The sequence below is a fragment of the Loxodonta africana genome, chromosome 22 (assembly GCF_030014295.1).
Source record: "Loxodonta africana isolate mLoxAfr1 chromosome 22, mLoxAfr1.hap2, whole genome shotgun sequence".
In the NCBI taxonomy this organism is placed as follows: Eukaryota; Metazoa; Chordata; class Mammalia; order Proboscidea; family Elephantidae; genus Loxodonta; species Loxodonta africana.
The window spans coordinates 18,565,544-18,585,071 of record NC_087363.1 but is presented as its reverse complement, the minus strand read 5'-3'; the positions used below and the strand labels follow the sequence as shown (position 1 = coordinate 18,585,071).

The 19,528-nt window shown below is 41.9% G+C and overlaps 1 protein-coding gene across 1 annotated transcript in view; it reads left to right on the top strand.

Moving 5' to 3' along the window:
* Window positions 1-19,528, top strand: part of CACNA2D3 (calcium voltage-gated channel auxiliary subunit alpha2delta 3) — a 1,049,182-nt gene that overhangs the window by 216,298 nt on the left and 813,356 nt on the right. The window contains exon 3 of the mRNA XM_064274376.1: window positions 8,761-8,877. Coding sequence (XP_064130446.1) covers window positions 8,761-8,877 — 117 coding nt within the window. The remainder of the gene's footprint in view (window positions 1-8,760; window positions 8,878-19,528) is intronic.

Sequence of the window (19,528 nt, the reverse complement as noted above, 5' to 3'; positions counted from 1 at the left end):
TGGAATGTGGGCAGAGCTAATGAATGTCACTTCCAAGAGCAGGTGCACCTTCTCACACACCTTTTCCCCATCTAGTGAATGTGGACGTCTCCAAGGCCTGAGGGGAGAACAGAACCACATGATGGGAGGATCCTGGGCCCCTGAATCTCCATATGAAAGGCTGTCATATGACAGAGACCCCCCCCCCAGTCAGTTACATGAATAAGAAATAAACTTTGATTATGTTAAGTCACTGAGATATGGGTTATTTTTATTACAGTAGCTGGTGTTCTCCTAATATAGCCCTTACTAATAGTGTAAGTTGTTTACTCTCTCTGTGCCTCGGTTCCCTAACGTGTAAAATGGGGCAATAACATCTACCTGACCCAAAGTGCTGGTTGCTATTATTAGTATTAAATTATTTTTATTTTATTATTGTTATTCTCGCTGATCCTTGGGGAACAGGGAGGATAAATTATTTTAGATTAGATCAGAAAAATGTGTTTGGAAAAAGTAGGCTGCAGAAAACAATCTACATCAAGAACTCTAGGCTTTGGAAAGTAATATTTTACTATTTGCCGTTTGGCTGTAGTTAAATTTGTTAACGTACATAAAACACACTCATAAATGCATTCAATGAGATTTTTCTTCTCTAATACACATGGACCCATAATCATTATTTTGGCTTTTGGCATCGTGAGGATATAAGTACAGTATAAATATTCCCGTTTTGAGCCTTGAATCCCCGTGCAGTAATCCAGAAAAGACACTGGGGTTTTTCATGAGTATCGAGATCGTTTAGTTTTGTTTCATAGACAGATGAATTCTGCAATAGGGGGCCGAGGATGGGTGTGTCAACAGCTGGTTTAGTAGCTTGTGTCTGACTTAATTTCCCTTATATAAAACAGTGATCTCATGCAGCATTGTCACTCAGTTTTACCGACATCCAGCTAATGTATGGGTGGCTTTTGTCCAGCTGACAGCGTTGAACAGTAGAAGCTAACGCAGCTTATCTAGATTAAAAAAAAGAAAAAAGGGTATAGACAGTAAAACAGAGAGAGGAGAGAGAGCCATCTTTTTTTTTTAATTCAGGGTCTGTCACTTGAAGGAAGTAGTTTAGCCTTCTGGGCCTCAGCGCCCTCGTCCAGAACACGAGGGCTAATGATGCGGGTCTTCTAGGGCTGCTCTGCAGTTTTACTGGGAAGACGTCTTGGAAGTCTCCAGCACAGTGCCTGTGTGTAACAGGCCACCCCAGATCCTTAGGGCTCCCTCGTTCTTCCCTCTTGGCATTTCTCCTACAGAGGGCCCTAGTACATGCTGTGTTTTCACACTCATGCCTTCCTGAACTGCTCCTCTTCCGGCCACAGACAGATTCCAGCAGGCTTGTTGCTGATACTCGAGCTCTCCATTCTGCCCCCCAGGTCCTCTGGGCCTCACCCCAGCTTGATGCAGCAGCCTGAGACACTTGAGCAACACAGACCGTGACTTCAGCCAAGGTCAGGGTCTGGGCCAAGCATGGCCTTTGGCAGGAGCACTTCTTAGCCTTCATGACTAGCAAGCAAGCCTGAGAAACCTTTTATTTCCTCTGTCACGAGAGAACGTCTGAAGCTTCCATTCCTTCTGCGGGCGGAATCAGCATTTGGTAAGAACTCCTGTGACGAGCCAGGAACATTTATCATTTGAGAAGGGAGACACAGAAATGCATTATTTCTGCAGTATCTATTTTGCCAGATCATTTCACGCAAACACCGGGAAGAGAAAAGCACTACTTCACTGTCAGAACACTTACTGTTGTTCATACATTTGGGTCATTTTTTCCCCCTACGTGATAACTGTGTATCTAGGAGTGAGTCACCTGGAACAGCCCTGGGAGAGGGATCTCCAGTCAGGAGGCTTGTGAGCAATCACAATTCATTGGGATAAAAGCCGAACACAGTAGAGGAGATCTGGGAACACAGAGTGCCAGGAGAAATACCCGTTGCAGACAAAGGGGACAGAAAGTATCAGTAGTCAAAGAGTTGGTGGATTTTTATGTGGCCTCTTGGCTAACTTTTCTCACTCAAACCTGAAATTATACCTCTATACCTACATGATTAAATCACTACATGAGCATCAACAGAAGGTCCAGGATAGAAGATGGCAAAACAAGGACCTGCCCACCCCCAAATGAGAATCTGGGGAGCTTTCCTCAAATCCTCCTCCTTCATCCCTCTTCCAGGCCTCTGGTACATCCTCAAAACCCCCTAAGCCAGACCCCCGATAAACCGTGTTACTCGGAAGGCAACCTAAGACAGTCCCAGCCCAGAATCCTGAAAAGTAGTTTACATAAGAGTGGGCGATCTCTCAGTTTCCTACATTCAGGTTCAGTTTCTGAAGTCTTCCTGGCGATCTACTTCCATAAAGATGACAGCCAAGAACACTGCTGAGACAGTTCTACTCTGTCACATGGGGTTACTATGAGTCACAGTTGATGTGACGGCACCCAACAACATTTGTTTTCCTTACTATTCTGAGTCCTGAAAAATCCACGGTGTAAGAGATAAATTCATTAAACCAATCGTTTAAGAATTGTACCACTATGTACACACACACATTCATACACACCCACAAAATGAACTTAAGCTGGAATTACTGCTATTTTGTTCATTCAGCAGATATTTAGAAATCACTTACCATGTGCCAGGCCATAGGTGGATGCTGGCAAATACATGTGATCCCCTTGGGTTATAAGGAGGTGGCCGTCTCTTCCATTTTTGGCACCTTTTTCCCTTCCTTTTGTGTGTGTGTGTGTTTATATTTACAGGGACCTAGTAATACTTTTTTGTAGTAATACTTTCTAAGGAGCTCTGATGGCACAGTGGTTTAAGTGCTTGGCTGCTAACTGAAAGGTTGGTGATACGAACCCACCAGGCACTCCTCAGGAGAAAGATATGCCAGTCTGCCTCCTTGGAAACCCTGTGCGGCAATTCTACTCTGTCCTGTAGGGTCACTGTGAGTTGGGATCATCTCGATGGTGATGGGTTTGGGTTTTTTTTTTTCTTGGTAATATTTTCCTAACTCCTTTTTCCAGTTGAAGGTGACTGTTTTACATGAAACAAAAGTAATTCATAGCACAGTCTTTGAAGCTATAGACATTAAAAAGCTTCACTGCCTGCGTAGCTGTGTGGGGGTAAACTCCTGGAGGAGTTAGAGTTAGAGGTGTTTATCCTCCTGGTTTTTCTTGGAATCTGGAGAACAAAAGCCTGTGTGTAGCCCAAATACTGCCAAAGTAATTTATCACTGGAGTCCCTGGGTGGGATAAATGGCTAACACACTTGGCTGCTAACCAAAAGGTTGGAAGTTGAAGTACAGCCAGAGGCACCTCAGAAGAAAGACCTGGCAATCTACTTCCGAAAAATCAGCCATTGAGAGCCCAATGGGCACAGTTCCACTATGACACACATGAGGTCGCCCTGAGTCAGAACAGACTCATTAGCAGCTGGTTTGAACTTATAATTAAGACTTCTCAGAGTGGGTTTGCTCCTTTCTTTCCAGGTATTTTTATTGTTAAGAACTGTATCTGCTCTTTTGAGGCTGGACTTTAAGCTCACACCTACCCCCAAACCCTGTGGAGGGGTAAAGCTGATTCCTATGTAATCAGATGTGCTCTGACCGTGTGGCTTTTGCTGTCTTGGAGCAGTCTTATGAGCAGGTGCAGGCATTGTTAACTAACAGCATCTCTAGTTTTTGGTCTTTGACTCTTTTGCCAAGTCCAAGCCACCGTTGGCCAGAAATCTACAAACCAGGTATTTTTATGGGAGTGCAGTAGTCCCTCTGAAATAAGTTTGCAAATATTTAGACTGTCAGTCCTCTGCTCCTCTGCCCCCAAGTTCATATTAGAAGTCACACCTCACTAGCTTTAAAACCCCCTTTCTAACCATTTAGCTTTCAACAACTGGCTGAACTGTGCCTCAGTTTCCCCATGTGCAACACGGGAATAATGCCTACCTCTCAGAGTAGTTGTGAGGATTAAACAGATAATATGTGAAAAGCTTCCAGCGCTGTGCTGGGCCTGTGATACACATAAGACACATTTTACTGAATTCCTCAAACTACTAATGAAGACATGGTGCTTAATTACATAGATTCTAACCGGGACCACATTCTCCTGAGCAGATCTGCTTATTACGTGTCCGTAGTCTTCATTCTTCTCTAAGTATAACTACAACTTTCGTATTTTCTGATATCCAAAATGGTATGTTCATTGTAAAAATTAGAAAATACATATGTGCAAAAAGAAGAAAAAATAAATAAATTTGTAATATCACAGCTGGCTGTGAACATTTGGTGTATGTCCTCCTAGGGGTGTGTGTGTGTGTGAATGTGTGCAGGCTACTAATTTCAAACAAGAAAGTCGTCAGTGACTGCCTGTATTGTAACATAGTGTATGCATGTCTTCTGCGTTGTTTTACACAGTTTGAGATGACTGTGTAGAATTCTGTTGTATGGTCCTATCTTACTTTATTCAGTTGCTGGAGGTCAAATTGCTTGGTTTTGTACTGTAAGTTCGTTTTTAATGGTTTGATATATATCGCCATCCTACGCTGCTGAGGGTGTGCAATTGATTAATGACTGTCATTGAGTTACTCTCTCTGTTCTTCAAAATCCTTTGATTTCAGCAAAATGAAACGTTTCCTGGTAAGAGAAAGGGACTCCGTTATTCTGATCTGATTTCTGCAGACATGAACACATTCTGAAACGGCAGAGTGTTTTTTTGCTTATGGGATAAGTCCCCAGGGTGATGAGAAAGTAGTACAGGCTCGGCTCATGTGCAGAGAGGATCTCTTGGAACACATACTGAAGGGAGCGTTCGTAGCCTAGAAGAGGAAGGGAACCAGCGAACTGCTAAGTGTGTCCCAGATCTTGAATCCCTGGTTTGGCAAAGAGCGTTGTGTTGAGATTAGTTAGCTAGGTCACCAGGCACAAGTAGTCCTGGGAGACTGACAATCCTCCCTCCCTGCACAGAACAGACTCAGAAGAAAAGAAGACGCAGGAAGATATTGAAAACAGTGAATAGTCCGGGTTAAATAAATTGAATTGCTTCTAGAAGCCTGTTGGGAAAGAAACACATGAAAGTAAAAGATACAGCTAGACTAATGGGGCCCTACACAAAAACCAAAAGGATCCCTGGTATTGCAATGGTTAAGCGCTTGGCTGCTAACCAAAAGGTCAGTGATTCAAATCCACCAGAAAAGACCTGGTGATCTGCTCTCATAAAGATTACTACCCATTGCCGATGAGTCGATTCCGACTCATAGCAATCCTATAGGACAGAGTACAAGGCTAAAATCTTGAGGGAAGCAGACTGGCACTCTTTCTCCCATGGAGCAACTGGTGTGTTCGAACTGCAGACCTTTCAGTTAGCAGTGGAGTGCTTAACCACTGTGCCACCATGGCTCCTTTCCATAAAAGTACAGCCTAGGAAAGCTTATGGGGGCAGTGCACTCTGTCCTATAAGGTTGCTATACCTTGGAATTGACTCAATGGCACACAACAACATTAAAAAAAAAAAGATTCACTTTATAGTTCAGGTAAAGTTTAATTGTAAAATCCATTTTATCTTTATCTTGAGCCTTTAGATCAGTTTTAGTTATAGAATTAAAACAGAGATTCATTTCACATACTCTGCAAATATTAGCCTGAAACTAGTTTTGTTTTATTTTACTCACTTCTTGAACTTTATATTTTTGGTAGCAAATCAGCCTTGGGTATAGCTGGCCTCAGCTGTTGGCTTTCGGTGGACATCTGGCAGGCAGCAGAGAACCCCTAGGATTTTTGGCTCCAAAGATACTGGCTTGCATTTGAATTTAGGGAAAGTTTCCAGTGATTGTTGCTGAAGTTTTATTCAGACACCAGAGGACACTGTTAGCTTGAGCCAGGGTTTTCCTGGCCAAAGTCCCACATCTTGAGGCAATTCATTCAACCTCCCAAGGAATGGGGAGGTCACCCTTATAGGACATTGGAACAATGCAGCTCCATCCTTTCTTGCAACTTCCTCGTATTGAAAAATCACAGTTGTTGTAATTGAGCATTGTCCAGGTGATGACAAGGCTCTCCTCTCCTCAGCACTGTGAGCTATGATGCCAGGAGAGATGGGTATGCAGTACCTTGGCGGCTAGGAGGAAAGGCGCAGCCTCCCTCATCTTGGGGAACCAGGACAGCCTTGATGGGGAAGAGGGAAAAGGCTTGAAGAAGGAATAATAATTTTCCAGATAAGATGCAAGAAAGAGACCCTGAAGACAAACATAGATTTTTACAGATGTTTTCAGGGGGCAGGAAGAAGCATGTCATCTACAACTCATGGTCTATGATAGGACCATGCAGGACAGTGCAGAGGACCCTGTAAGTGAAGTGTAAAAGATGCCCATCTTGTCCTGGTCCAGAAGGAACACTTTGTTTATTTCCTTGGGATCGACTTAATTCTGAGAAGCTCCAAGTCCTTGGGCTTGATTTTCAAGTCAGAAGCCCTCATGCCTGGTCTGAGGGTCCCTTACTACCCTGCCACTCTCCAGTGTCTGGTGGTGGGTGCTGAGAACTCCAGGTCTGGGGTCCTACCTGCTTGTATGGGAAACCTGTCTGCTCTTAGAACCCTTAGTCCTACCCCAAGACTCCAGAGATATTATTTAGTCGTCCCTAGGGAGGAATTCTCTTTTATGTTTCCTTAGAGTCCCTCCTATTGTTTTCAAACCCTAAACTTTCTCCTTTCAGGACGTGCAGTACCACTGTCTCAATGGGCTTGGGAATTTAAATCAGGAAAGAAAGGGTTTTATGTGACACACACACACACACACACACATACATTCTCTTTTTTCCTTCCCTCCCTTTCTTCCTTGGAGCAGGGAAACACTGAGCCTCCCTATATTTCAGAAGGCAAAGGGAGAAATGGGGAAAAATACAAATTTAGATCTCAAAAATGAGCCTACCATCACAAAGTTGTTACCTTTTTTCTGCTTCAAAATGGCTGTCAAGTTCTCTAAAGCCAGGGTAAGATTGGAGTGCTTTATTTCTCTTAAGTGGGAACTTGGGGTGAAGGCTCAGTGAGTGACTCAGGTTTTTTTTTTTTTTTTTTTTTCCCTCACAAATGAGAGTAAGTATAAAGCCCCAATATCTTTAGTTTCCCCGTCTTTGGATAACTACATAATGTAATAGACACAGGCTGACACTGAAGATATTTTGAACTCCATTTAGAAGGTTTTCAGCAATAAACTCTCCTTCTTCCCAGTGGGTATGAGGTTAAATGTTTAATTAAACCAAACTTTTTGGTATTAGGACCATTTTACACTGTTGCAAATTATTGAGGGTCCCACGGGAACTTCTGTTTATGTGGATTGTATCTATTGATATTTACTGTATGAGTTGAAACCAAGAAATTTAAAAATCATTAATTAAAGACATAAAAGACTTACATAAATATATTAACATAAATAACATATTTTATGGAAAATAACTATTTTCCCAAAAAACAAAACAAATTTAGTAAGTTGATTGAGTGGCATTTGTTTAATTTTTTTCCCCAAATCTCTCTACTATTTGTCTCAGGAGAAGACAGCCGGATTCTCACATCTGCTTCTGCATTCAATCTATTGCGATAGGTTGAAACATAGGAGGAAAATCTATCCTCACAGAGATGTGTTGTTGAACCCCTCAGGGGCCCCCGGGGATTCCTGAACCACCTTTAGAACTGCCAGTTTAAACAGATAATTTACCAGGGTATGTGATAAGTTCTAAATGAAAAGTTATCTTTTAATAGAGAATTTGAATAAACCTGTGGGTGGAATTAGTTCCTTACGAATAGACTAAGAAATTATGAAATCTTATATAAAGTGTTTCCAGTGTTTTTCACACATTCCTGTGAGCCCTGAGGGTACATAGGAAGTCCTCAGTAAACATTTAGTGTATTGCGTTGATATAAAAAAGTCCATAGCAGTGCCTCTGACATTATAAAAAGTTTACAGGACGGCTTGCTCTGCCATGTTACTTTCTTGAATCTCTACACCGCTTTAGGAGTCAGCACGCTTTTTCTGTAAAGGGCCAGATAGTAAATATTTTAGGTGTTGTAAGCCATATGGTCTCTGTTGCAGCTACTTGACTCTGCCCTTGTAGTGAAAAAGCAACCTTAGACAGTACTTAATAAATAGGTGTGCTTGTGCTCCAGTAAAGCTGTATTTACAAGATAGGCGACGGGCTGGATTTGTTGTTGATTCTTAGTTTGCTGACTCCTGCTCTAGTTGTACATCAGAGTTATAACCTTAAAACTATTTTTTCCTTAAGTCCTTTGTCTTGACTATGAAAATACTGTTATTGATATTCAAGAGAAAAACCCGACTCACCAAAGTTGAATTCCTTCATTTTTATTTCATGACACATCTGCGGCAGTCAGCTTCCAGTGGTTTAACTGCAGGAAAGCTAATGAATCCGAAACAGTCCTCCAGAAGAGTGGCCAATCATGGTCAGGTTTGAAGTGTAGAGTGTTAATTTCTAGAACCGAAGGAGATGAGCCATAAAGGGTTCAATTGCTTTAGGGTTTATTCCTTTCCTGGGTGTTGGTTTCCAAGGAGAGCCAGTTTTCACATTTCTCCTTAGCTGGTTTAATAGTTTTGAAACACAGTCCAATATCCCCCAAATCCAGTGGAGACAGGCATGTTATAACTTCATTTTTACTTGTAGGTAGATGTGCTCTGAAATCTCAGGTGTGGTGTGCTCTATAGATATGCTTTTCATGTTGTCCCTCCCTCCTTACAGAAATACAAAGAACACGAGAAAGACGTTGCCATAGAGGAAATCGATGGCCTCCAACTTGTGAAAAAGCTGGCAAAGAACATGGAGGAGATGTTTCACAAAAAGTCTGAAGCAGTACGGGTGAGTTTCCCTGGCTTCTAAGACACAAAGGCAGATTCAGGGAACTGGCATTGATGAAGCCAAAACATGCTAAAGATTTTCAGAATCATTGAAATCCAATTTTCAAAGGATGAAAATTGACTCAGCTATTTTGTAAACACTTTTTTTACTTCAGTCTAATTTTTTTTTTAATTAACCAGGACAAGCAATTACCAGGGGCATGATTGCCCTTTCCATGTAGAGTTCAGGCGCTAGCTTGTGTCTCTGCCTCCAGTGGCGGTGTCATGGATTGTACAACTACCGGGTGTGGGCCTGTGCTGGGTGATGCATTCACTCACTGCCAGAATTGTTAAAAGGCACATTGTGGTTGGACCAAGCAACTATAAAAATTTCGGAATTGAAAACCTCAATGTGGTAAATGATATCTAGATGAAGTTGGAAGTTTTCCTTTCCTTTATTGGAACGTTCCTGAAATTATAATTTTTGTTTTGACTGGTAAGGGCCCCCTGAGATGTCATATCATCAGCAGGACAAATGGAACTGAGGTGTGTATGTGTACCATGTTGGATTTCCAAGGTGGCTTCTGACTTTAAGCCTTTGTTTTCAACTAAATGGGATATTTTATCTTCTGGATTTAGGACGTGCAAATGTTGCAACATTCTACCTTAACAGTAGTAGTTGGGTAGTCCCCAATTTACAGTGTATTTGAGTTACAGCTAACAACATTTACGACCATCCATTTTCTGTTGTTGTTGTATATCTTATAGTTAGTAATATGTACTACATACAGTGTTGCAGTGTGTGATTTTGCTGCTGTGATCATTCTCATGTCAACCCCTACAGACAAATAATGATTGGATTTATAAAGGTACAGGTAATAAAAGCCAGTAATACTGAAAATTAAAAAAAAAAATAGTCTTCAACTTACATCAGAACCAATTTATGATATAGTCACACCAGAATAGAACCCCATCCCCTGAGAGTATGGGCCCCAGACAGTTTTAACTCAGCACCGAAGTCACTCCTGAGGTTCACCCTTCAGCCAAAGGTTAGACAGGCCCATAAAACAAAATGAGATTAAATGGGCACACCAGCCTAGGGGCAAAGGGGAGAAGGCAGGAGGGGACAGGAAAGCCGGTAATGGGGAACGAAAGGTCGAGAAGGGAAGAGTGTTGACATGCCGTGGGGTTGGCAACCAATGTCACAAAACCTTATGTGTATTAATTGCTTAATGAGAAGCTAATTTGCTCTGTAAACCTTCATCTAAAGCACGATAAGAAAATAAAAAAAAAAAATAGAACCCCATTGTAAATCAGGGACTAACTGTAATGACACAGGATTATGGGAAAACAATCTGAATAGTCCTTTATTTCTAAGGTATAGTTTGCTTACCTTTCAATTTTATTACCTCTAGAATCACTTTTTATAAAAGACGACTCCCTACCTTAGCTCATCTCTAGTTCAGTTGGCCAAACCAAATTTTCGCAACTGGTTTCTTCTTTAGACCTGATAATCCCACTCATTTGCTTTTCTCTCAAGCATTTTTGTACTATATTGATCCAGGGAGGGGGGAATTGTAACTCAACAGATAAGAGCATGAGTTTGACCTGAATTCGGTGCCTGCCTTTGTCACCTATTAAGCTTTGCCCTTTGGTAAAACATTTAGTCTCTGTGAGTCTCAGATTCGTCCTCTCACACAAAGGGAGTGTGAGGATCAAATGAAGTTACGATTTTGAACGTCTTAGCACAGACCCTGCCCATATACATATACAGCGCTCAGTGATTGATCACTGCTGCAGCTGCCACTTGATTATTCATTTAAATGAGATGAGACTTCTTGATGGGAACTCTAAAGTGTCTTAGATGAAAAAAAGTACATTTGTCTTCCACTGAGATATTGTGGCATCTAGCACTGGGAGCTGCCTCGCAGCCCCTAAAGTGACCTTAGGTCCCCGTTAAAGCAAATGGCCTTCCTCACAGACATGATAGTTCTTCACATCTAACAGTCACAACCTGAAGTAAAGCAACAACCCAAAAAAAAAAGGCCTACCACAAATATTATTATCTATTTATGACACCTTTTTATTGGTACTTTTAGAATATATTACTGCAAAGTATCAAGCAGGAAAACAAAAAATCACCTAAAATCTCGCCACCCAGTTGGAAACCATGGCTTGCGTTGTGTTTTCCTTCCTTTCAGTCTTTTTTCTTTGTGTTTCTATGCATGTACATGGGTGTGGTTTTTTTTTTCCCCAAATTTGCAGTTGTATTGCCTGACTTATTTATACCATTATAGTATGAGCATTTCTGTGTCCTTGTATTTTTTGATTTTCTCAAAAAGCTGCGTAGTGTTCCAGTCTGTGGGCATGTCATAATTGATTCAACTGTTATTCTTTGTTTGGATGTTAAGTCATTTGCAATTTTTGATACAAAAAATGCTGCAGTGAATCTTCTTGTGTGTTAGTAACAGATCAACTGACTGAGCACCTTCTCTGTGTGGAGTGCTCCTGGAAGGGTTTTACTTGTGCTGTCCTCACTCAAGGAGCCCTGGTAGCACAGTGCTGAAGTGCTTAGCTGCTAGGCTGTTAACCAAAAGGTTGGCAGCTTGAACGCACTAGCTGCTCCATAGGAGAAAGATGTGGCTATAGCTTCTCTATGAGTCAGAATCGACTCAGTGGTACCTGGTTGTATTTCATTTTTGTTGTTGTTTTCTGTACTTATTGATCTTACCCTCCTAATGGCCTCATAATGAAGGTCACTATTATTGTCCCCACTGTATAAAAGAGGAGCATGAGAGGTAGAAGTTAAGTAACTTCTAGGAGGCCACGTGGAAAATGAAAGGTGGATGTTAGGGGGCTTTATTGACTTGATAATATGTGTACCTTTGTTGAGTTCACTGGGAACCAGGTGCTGTGTCATGTACTTTACATATGTCATCTCATTGAGTTCTTACCTCAGCCCTAGGGGTGAAGTACTCTTGATGTCATCATTTTAGAGACAAGGAATCAGGCTTGGCAGGGTGAAGTAATTTGCCCAGGACACACGGGCAGGGCTCAGTGGAATTCCTTTGGATGCTGATGGTAGGACTTCTGTCTTAGTTATCCAGTGCTGCTGTAATGGAAATACCATAAGTGGGTAGCTTTAACTAACAAGAATTTATTTTCCCACAGTTCAGGAGGCTAGAAGTCCAAATTCAGGACATCAGCTCTAGGGGAAGGCTCTCTCTCTCTTGGCTCTGGGGGAACATCCTTGGCTTCAGCTTCTCTAGAGTTCTCCTCGGCATTCCTTGGCCGTCTCCCTGGGACATCCATCTTTCCCCCATTTTGTACTGGCTTGCTTCTCTCTTGTGTCTAATCTGCTCTTTCTTCTATCTCAAAAGTCATTAGGTTTAAAACACACCCTATACTGTTACGGGGCCTTATTAATATAACAAAGAAAACCCTATTCCCAAGTGGGATTAGATGCACAGGTTCAGGGGCTAGGATTCTAACACCTATTTTGGGGTGGGGGTGGGGGGTGCACAATTCAGTGTAGAACAGCTGCAGAGCCTCTGTGCATATCTGGGTAAAGTGTTCAGCACAGGCAAACAGTAAGCAGGCAGTAAATGCTGCCACTGCAGATTGAGGCGTCTTTCCCAGTGTGCATCTCACAGTGAGGGAGTGCCTGTGTAATGGCAGCAGGGAGCAGGAACTGGATTTAGCATCTTGGTATTGTATTTGCATTTGGTGTCTTTGCATTGCCTGATTTTAAAACGTTTTTGCTGTAAATTAGTGAGGTCAAAGAAGCCAGACTGTTTGATATGGTTGGTGTGATTCCTTTGAGAAGGGAAAAATAAGTCACTTTGTTTGAATTGAAATGTTCCCACAATGAAGGCAGGGAGGACTCTTTGAAATGTATATTTTATGTATCTTAAAATAAATATACAAGGCCCTTTGTGAGCACACTTGATGCCATAAAATCCCTGTATGTGGGTCCAGTGATACATGGAGCTCCTTCCCCTGTCGAGATTTTTAACAAGAATGAGGTTTGCATGTCAGGCTCAGGTCGGTCTGGTCTGGAGGCAGCTTCATTGTTGAGAACCAGCATGGTCCCTGTTGTGAGCTGAAGGGCTCTGTTGGCAACAGCCAGAAACCACGTGCGTGGCCTTTGGAATGAGATGCAGTCCTCACTGAGAGACCTCCTGAATGCTGGTGTGTGTGGAGGCCGGGGGGGTGTGGGTGTGACTGTTTTCCTGGCTCTAACCATACCTCTTATTGAATAGGAATGGTTGCTGTTTGCCCTTGCTGTTTGTGAAGATTCAAAGAGTAAAGACCTCAGATCCTTCTGGTTTGTCCACAGGTTTGCAGTGGAGTCCTTGTTTGTGGGATACGCTGCAAGGCACCGCTGTGCATTGGGGCCCTTCCTTGCTAATGTCACCCTCAGAGCAGAGACCCCCCTTCTTAAATAAGCCAGGAATCACAGAAAGCCCTATCTTCTCCTTGCCATATGTCTGAAGTAAATGTGCCCATTATATAATCTCAAATGGCCCAGGAGAAGAACGGAGTTCAGAATTTATCACTGTGACGTACCATAGCACAGGAATCTTCCATTTCTAAGCCCCTTGCCTACCCCCACCCCTAGCAGTTTCAGCGAGGTCAGAGGTCTTAGTGCCTTCACAGCTGCGGACAGGGTTCTTTCCTACCAATGACTGATTTAGAGCCAAGTGTTCGTCAGTGGTGGGGGTTGGGAGAGAACCAAAGGGGGAGAATATATATATGTGTGTGTGTATGAAAAAAACTGACTCATGAAGAACACCGATTATTAAAATTTCCATTGATGTATGTAAAATATCTATAAGGAAGGCACTAGCCATTCAGAAAATGGCAATAACACCTTTCACATGTGAAGGTAGGTTCAGTTAGTGCTAGAAAAAGTAATGAAGTACTCCGGTAACCCAGTCCTTTAACATAGCCTGTCATCTCTTAGCTGTTAAACAGTGTTGATCTTTGTCTCCTCTGGCTTGATTTCATCATTTTCGCCATCACTTTTCCCAGTGATTCGTTGAATCAGAGTGATTTTATCACACTCGTCCCCTATTTGAATTGCTCTCCACTCTGCAATTACCCTATCACAGAGAGTCCCATTTTCTCCCCGTCATATGTCTGAAGTAAATGTGAAACCTAAAGTGGCCTGCCCATTACATAACCTCTGTCATCTGGGTGGTAATGGACTATATGTAACTTTTTTTTTTTTCCTTCATTCTAACAGATTACTCATAACCTTAGCTTTAATAATTGCCACTAACGTAATGGTTCTGCCGTCTTAGTAGTATTTGTTAACTAATGTTTCCTAGCACTTTTTAATGCCACTGGTGATTTGAATAATTCTTTTCAAATCACCAGTGGCATTTTTTCAAATCCACATTCCGAAGCTAGCTGTAGAATGTTCTAACATAAAGTCAAATTGGGTTTGAGGCAGTGAGGTTACTCCTTCCTTTTGTGCATAGTGAGAGTGCCCCAAGGTATCATTGTCCCAACTTTTTGTTCAAATGTATTCATGCTACCAAGCCCTCAATTAATGCTGCCAAGGAACTTGTCAAGCTTTAAGTACTGAAGAATGGACAAGAAATGGAACCTATTTGCTTTTAGTTCACTACCATCTCAAGGGAGATATTCTACTTGCTGGATGTGGAGGAAGTGATATACATCTGTCCTCTGACAACTGTGGACCCCATGGGCGGTTCCTTAGTGGCACCTGGAAATGCTTGTGTCTGTGTCACAAGTCAGAGCTCGTCTGGGAGGTGGGTGGGAGGTGAATGGCACAGCACCCTGTTTCCCTGAGTTGCTGATGTTGAGATACTTTGCCTGATTTGAGGGCAAGGAGAAGGCAAAGATGCGTGTTCTCTGGCACTGCTGATGTGAACAGACTGCCCCCAGCCTTTCCTCCACCAGGAGTAGCAGGAGTCCATGGGTGGTGCAGATGGTTAAGTTCTTGGCTATTAACCAAAAGGTTAGTGGTTGAAACCCACCCAGAGGCACCTGAGAAGAAAGGCCTAGTGATCTACTTCTGGAAAATCAGTGACTGAAAACTCTATGGAGTACAGTTCTACTCTGACAGACATGAGTCACCGCCGTGAGTTGGGGTGGACTCACTGGCACCTGGCTGGAGTTTTTTGGTTCCAGGAACAGCACAAACCGGCAAACAGCTGGAAGGATTATTTGAGGCTCCAGGCAATTCCGAGCAGTCACAGCCTAAAGTGCAGTTAGAGGAGAATATGTAGGGAGTAACTCAGTGACTGCGGGAGTCTCTGACAATGGCCATGTCCTTTTAAGGCAGATTTCAGCACAGCCAGGGGGAAGTAACATGCTGAGATTCCAGCACAGTCCGTATAACCAAGATGAGCAGCATAACCTGAAGGAAAAAAAAAGTAGGTAAACTAGAGATGGCAGCAGGACTTGGGAGCATTTATAATTTTGTGCTAGTGTTCTCAGGATGACTTGTTAAGGGTGAATTCTCCAGGTTGGTGTCTGCCTTTGGTTGTGTGGAGCAGCCCTGTAGTCATGCTGATTTGGGCCAGAGTTATTTTTTTTTTTTTTATATAATCGCAGCCTGTCTTTCCAGGTCTTACTGGTTCAGCACCTGGCCCTCTCTCACTTTGCTCTTTTGTGGTGTCCAAACTTCCACAGACTTAAACACCTTTCACAATGAGAGGGGATTGTTTAGTGTTGTCTGTTTTTTGTCGTCTATCAGGCAGATCCCAAATAGGCAAAAAATTAAGTATTTTATTTCCTATTCAAATTTATTTCTCCCTAAAATAATAAGAAGTGTCAGAAAGAATGAACCCCACCGGGGACTGTGGAGAGACATAAAAAGCCAGTTGTAGCTCAACTCACTAAACGAAGAGTCTGTTGTTTTCAGACCTTGGGTAAGATATTGAATATATTTTGGAAGCACGCTGAAGCTCGTACCTGTAAATAAACTTAATCCTCTTTCACTTAGTTTCTGATTCACATTGATAAGACGATAAATCAGGCACTTGAAAAAGAGTGTTTCCCTTAAAAAGAAATACCCCTGCTTCTTGGGAAAAGCTAGAAGAGACTAGATTTTATATGAAGTTTTCCCCCTTCCTGTAGCTACCTGCTGTTCATTGCAAAACTGATTCCCATTATCACTGTGCTGGGGAAAGTAATTGCTCTTGTACAGTAATTCAATTTCAGCGCGTCCATGCATCAGTTCACCGCTAGGGCTTTCTCTGGAGAAACCCGGGACTTGAAAGCTTTTTATCGAGAAATTCCACATGCAGCAAGACGTTTTTCCTAGGTAACAAATATCAGTATTTGCATTTAATAAACATTTACCTTCTCAGAAAAAGCGATTTTTTTTCACCTGCAGAAGAGATTTACGCCGATCTTCCAAAAAGCTAGAGGGTACTATTAAAGCGACTGTCTTCTAGTGTTTTTTGATGGCTGCGCGTCTACATATGTATGATTATAAGGCACGTCTAGGTTTTCATGTAAATACCCACTGAGGCATGAAAAGCTGGTGCACCCAAGTAAAGCATGCTCTATACCAAAAATATAAGCTCTATAAGGGATTAACATCTGTAGGGACTATATGAATACATTTATTTGGTTTAAAAAAAATCATCTGTAGATGTGAAAATTGTTGATTTTGTGTACTTTCAATAGGGTACCTATTAACTTGGAATGAAAATGATCATTTTATTTCTAAACTTGTAAATTAAAGAAAGGTTCTTAAGATAGAACAAGTTCTTCCTGTCTAATATGTCTTCTTAGATGATAAGGACTCTTTAGCTGTGAAACCCAAAATGAGCTATGATCGAGGTCTTCAGAGCTGAATGCAGCCTGCCATTGCGGGGCTTGTCCACCGTTCTTAGGCAGTAGATGTGGCTGGACAAATCTAAAAGATTTTTGTCTTGTGCCTTGTGTTCATTTCTCATCTCAAATTTTTAAAATTGTTTTTTTGAAAGAGGAGTACATTTGTTTCAGAAAAAGTAGTATGTTTTGAAGTCACAGATGAAAAAAGAGTAGTATTTTTGAGGTTGATGTATCTTGTGGCCTACTTGCTTGCGCTTTTTGTGGGGGGTGGGGCAAATTGGATTGTAAAATCCTCTATCCACCTGTCACAAAAACTGGGAGCAGAAACTTCAAATCAAGGTACTTGAAAACCAGCGATAATATGGATTCACCAGCTTTGATGAAGTAAGCAAATGGTTATTGGTTAATGGTTGAGGGCAAAACCACATGGAACTACTTGATCTTTGTGGGTTTCACCTCAAACCAGGTTATGGTTTCTTACCCACATTGTAAATCAGTAATTGCCCGTGCCCTGGTGAAGATAAGCTTCTTGCTAAGGGAAGAAAGGAGAGCTGTGGCACGTTTTGTATGTGCCATTTCATCTCCTGCCTCCTCAGGTTCTTTGTTTTCTATCAACCTTGCAAGTTTGATGTTGGGTTGGTTCAGCGAATTGCATCCCAGCTTTCCTGTCTATTCTGGTGATGTTGGCCTGTAGAAGGATCTCCACTGGGTGGCTAGAACTAGTGTGCCAAACCCTCACCAACTCACGGTAATTTGTCCCTTTCCTAAATACTGGACTAAAAGCTGTCCATTTCTAGAGCTTTATGGAGGACTAAGTTTTGGGTTTTCTATGTACGTCACTGTAGTGGTTTGAATGGTGGCCTCCAAAATATATCTCCATGTCCTAATCCATGGAACCTATGAGTGTGACCTTTTTGGAAAAAGGCTCTTTGCAGGTGCAGTTGAGTTGAGAATGTTGAGATGGGGAGAACATCCTGGATTACCCAGGCAGACTCTAAATGCAGTGACAAATGTCCTTATAAGAGAAAAGCAGAGGGAGATTTGAGACAAACGAGGGGAAAAGACATGGACACACAGAGAAGGTGATGTGAAGACAGAAGCAGAGACTGGAGTGATGTGGCTCCAAGCCAAGGAACCACCAAGGACTGTTGGCCGTCACCAGAAGCTAGGAGCATTCTCAGTTCTCATTCAGAGTCTCTGGAGAGTGCATTCCTGTAGACACCTTGATTTTGGTCTTCTGACTGCCTTAACTGTGAGAGAATAATTTTCTTTTGTTTTAAACGTTCTAGTTTGTGGTAATTTGTTAGAGCAGTCACAGGAAACTTATACCCTCAACCAGGGTTGTCTTTTGTGCTTTTTGTTTTGTTTTCACTGATTAATACAAGTAATACATGTTCATTGTTAAAAAAAAAAAAGAATATGCAGAAAATAATAAAGGAGAAAGAAAATATCACAGCACCAAGAGGTGCTAAGAGGTACCCAGAACTTTTCAATACCTTTTATTTTTTTAAAACATCTTAGTTTCTGTTTTTACAGATTTTTTTTTTATTTATGCATGGATGTATGCCTGTGTGTATACACTTTGTATAATATTGGATCATTCTTTTGTGTAACCAGTTTTTTAATTTTTTTAATTCTACAACATGTGTGGTTGTCTTTCTAAGCCAATAAATACCTATTCCTATCCTTTTTTTTTTTGACTGTGTAATAGTCTGCTTTCTGAAAGTTCTAATGAAGCAGTTCTCTCTTGGTGAACACTGATATCATAGCCAATATTTCACTATTATGAGCAATAATGTAGTAACCTCCTGTGCGTACAAACTTTTGTCCACTTATTTGATGCATGTACTAGGATGTATTCTGAGAAGTGAAATCAAGCCTTTTGGTTTATCTTGCTGTATGGGCCTCCAGACAGCGTGTGCCTGCTTGTGCTCCGGGCTGCTTGCTTGAAGGGGTACCATTTCTCCACTTTCCTCTCTAACATTGATTCATACCAGCCTTGTGGTCTTTGCCAATCTTATAGGCAAAAAGAAGCATCTTATACTTTCTTTTCTTTAATTATTTACCATTTGGCCCAGTGTGTCTCTTCTGGCTCCTCACTTGACCTGTACCAGGTTCAAGAAAAATTGCATAATGTCACAGAGCATGAGTTTAAGCAAAGGCCAGTGTCACAACAGAGGAGAAGGCCCAGGGAATGATCTCATCATCTGACAGCACGGTGTGCAGAGCCCTGACCGCCCTTTTCCTGTTCTTTCCTTGAGAGGGAGTGTCAAGTATCTTCTGGGGAGGAACAAACTGACTAGTACAAAGCTGCCTGGACTTGGGATGCCAGTTGTTTGGAATAGTTGTCTGGGAACACCAGTGACTCAACACCTGGAGACTATGGTACCCTGGGGTGTTTCAGACCACCTTGTTCTTTATTGTAGGAGAAAATCCCTAGTCCCAAGGGGCACTGGACTTGGTGTAGCCTTTCCCATTGGGAAAGGGCCCTGTTCCCAGCTGGCTCATTGCCCAGGCACCCAGACTGAGCACTGGGGCCATTTTGGTTCACATCTGCTCATCCTGTCACATGAGAAAGCCAACCATCTTTTTAAATGTTTATTGGCTCTTCCTCTTTTTTTTGGTAAATTGCCTGTTGTTAGTCTTTTCATTATTTGTATTGTACAGTTTATTCTCTTTGTTACAGCAAGTTCCGCACTCCAGCTCCAGTGCCTCTCACAACATCTAAACCTACAGCTAAGTGCTCCATAAACATTTGTTGATTGACTCACAGACTTTACGCTTGGAGTTAGGATAAGTTGAAGTTAGGATGATAAGGGCTACAGCTTTTCCCTTTGTCCAGAAAACCCCTGCAT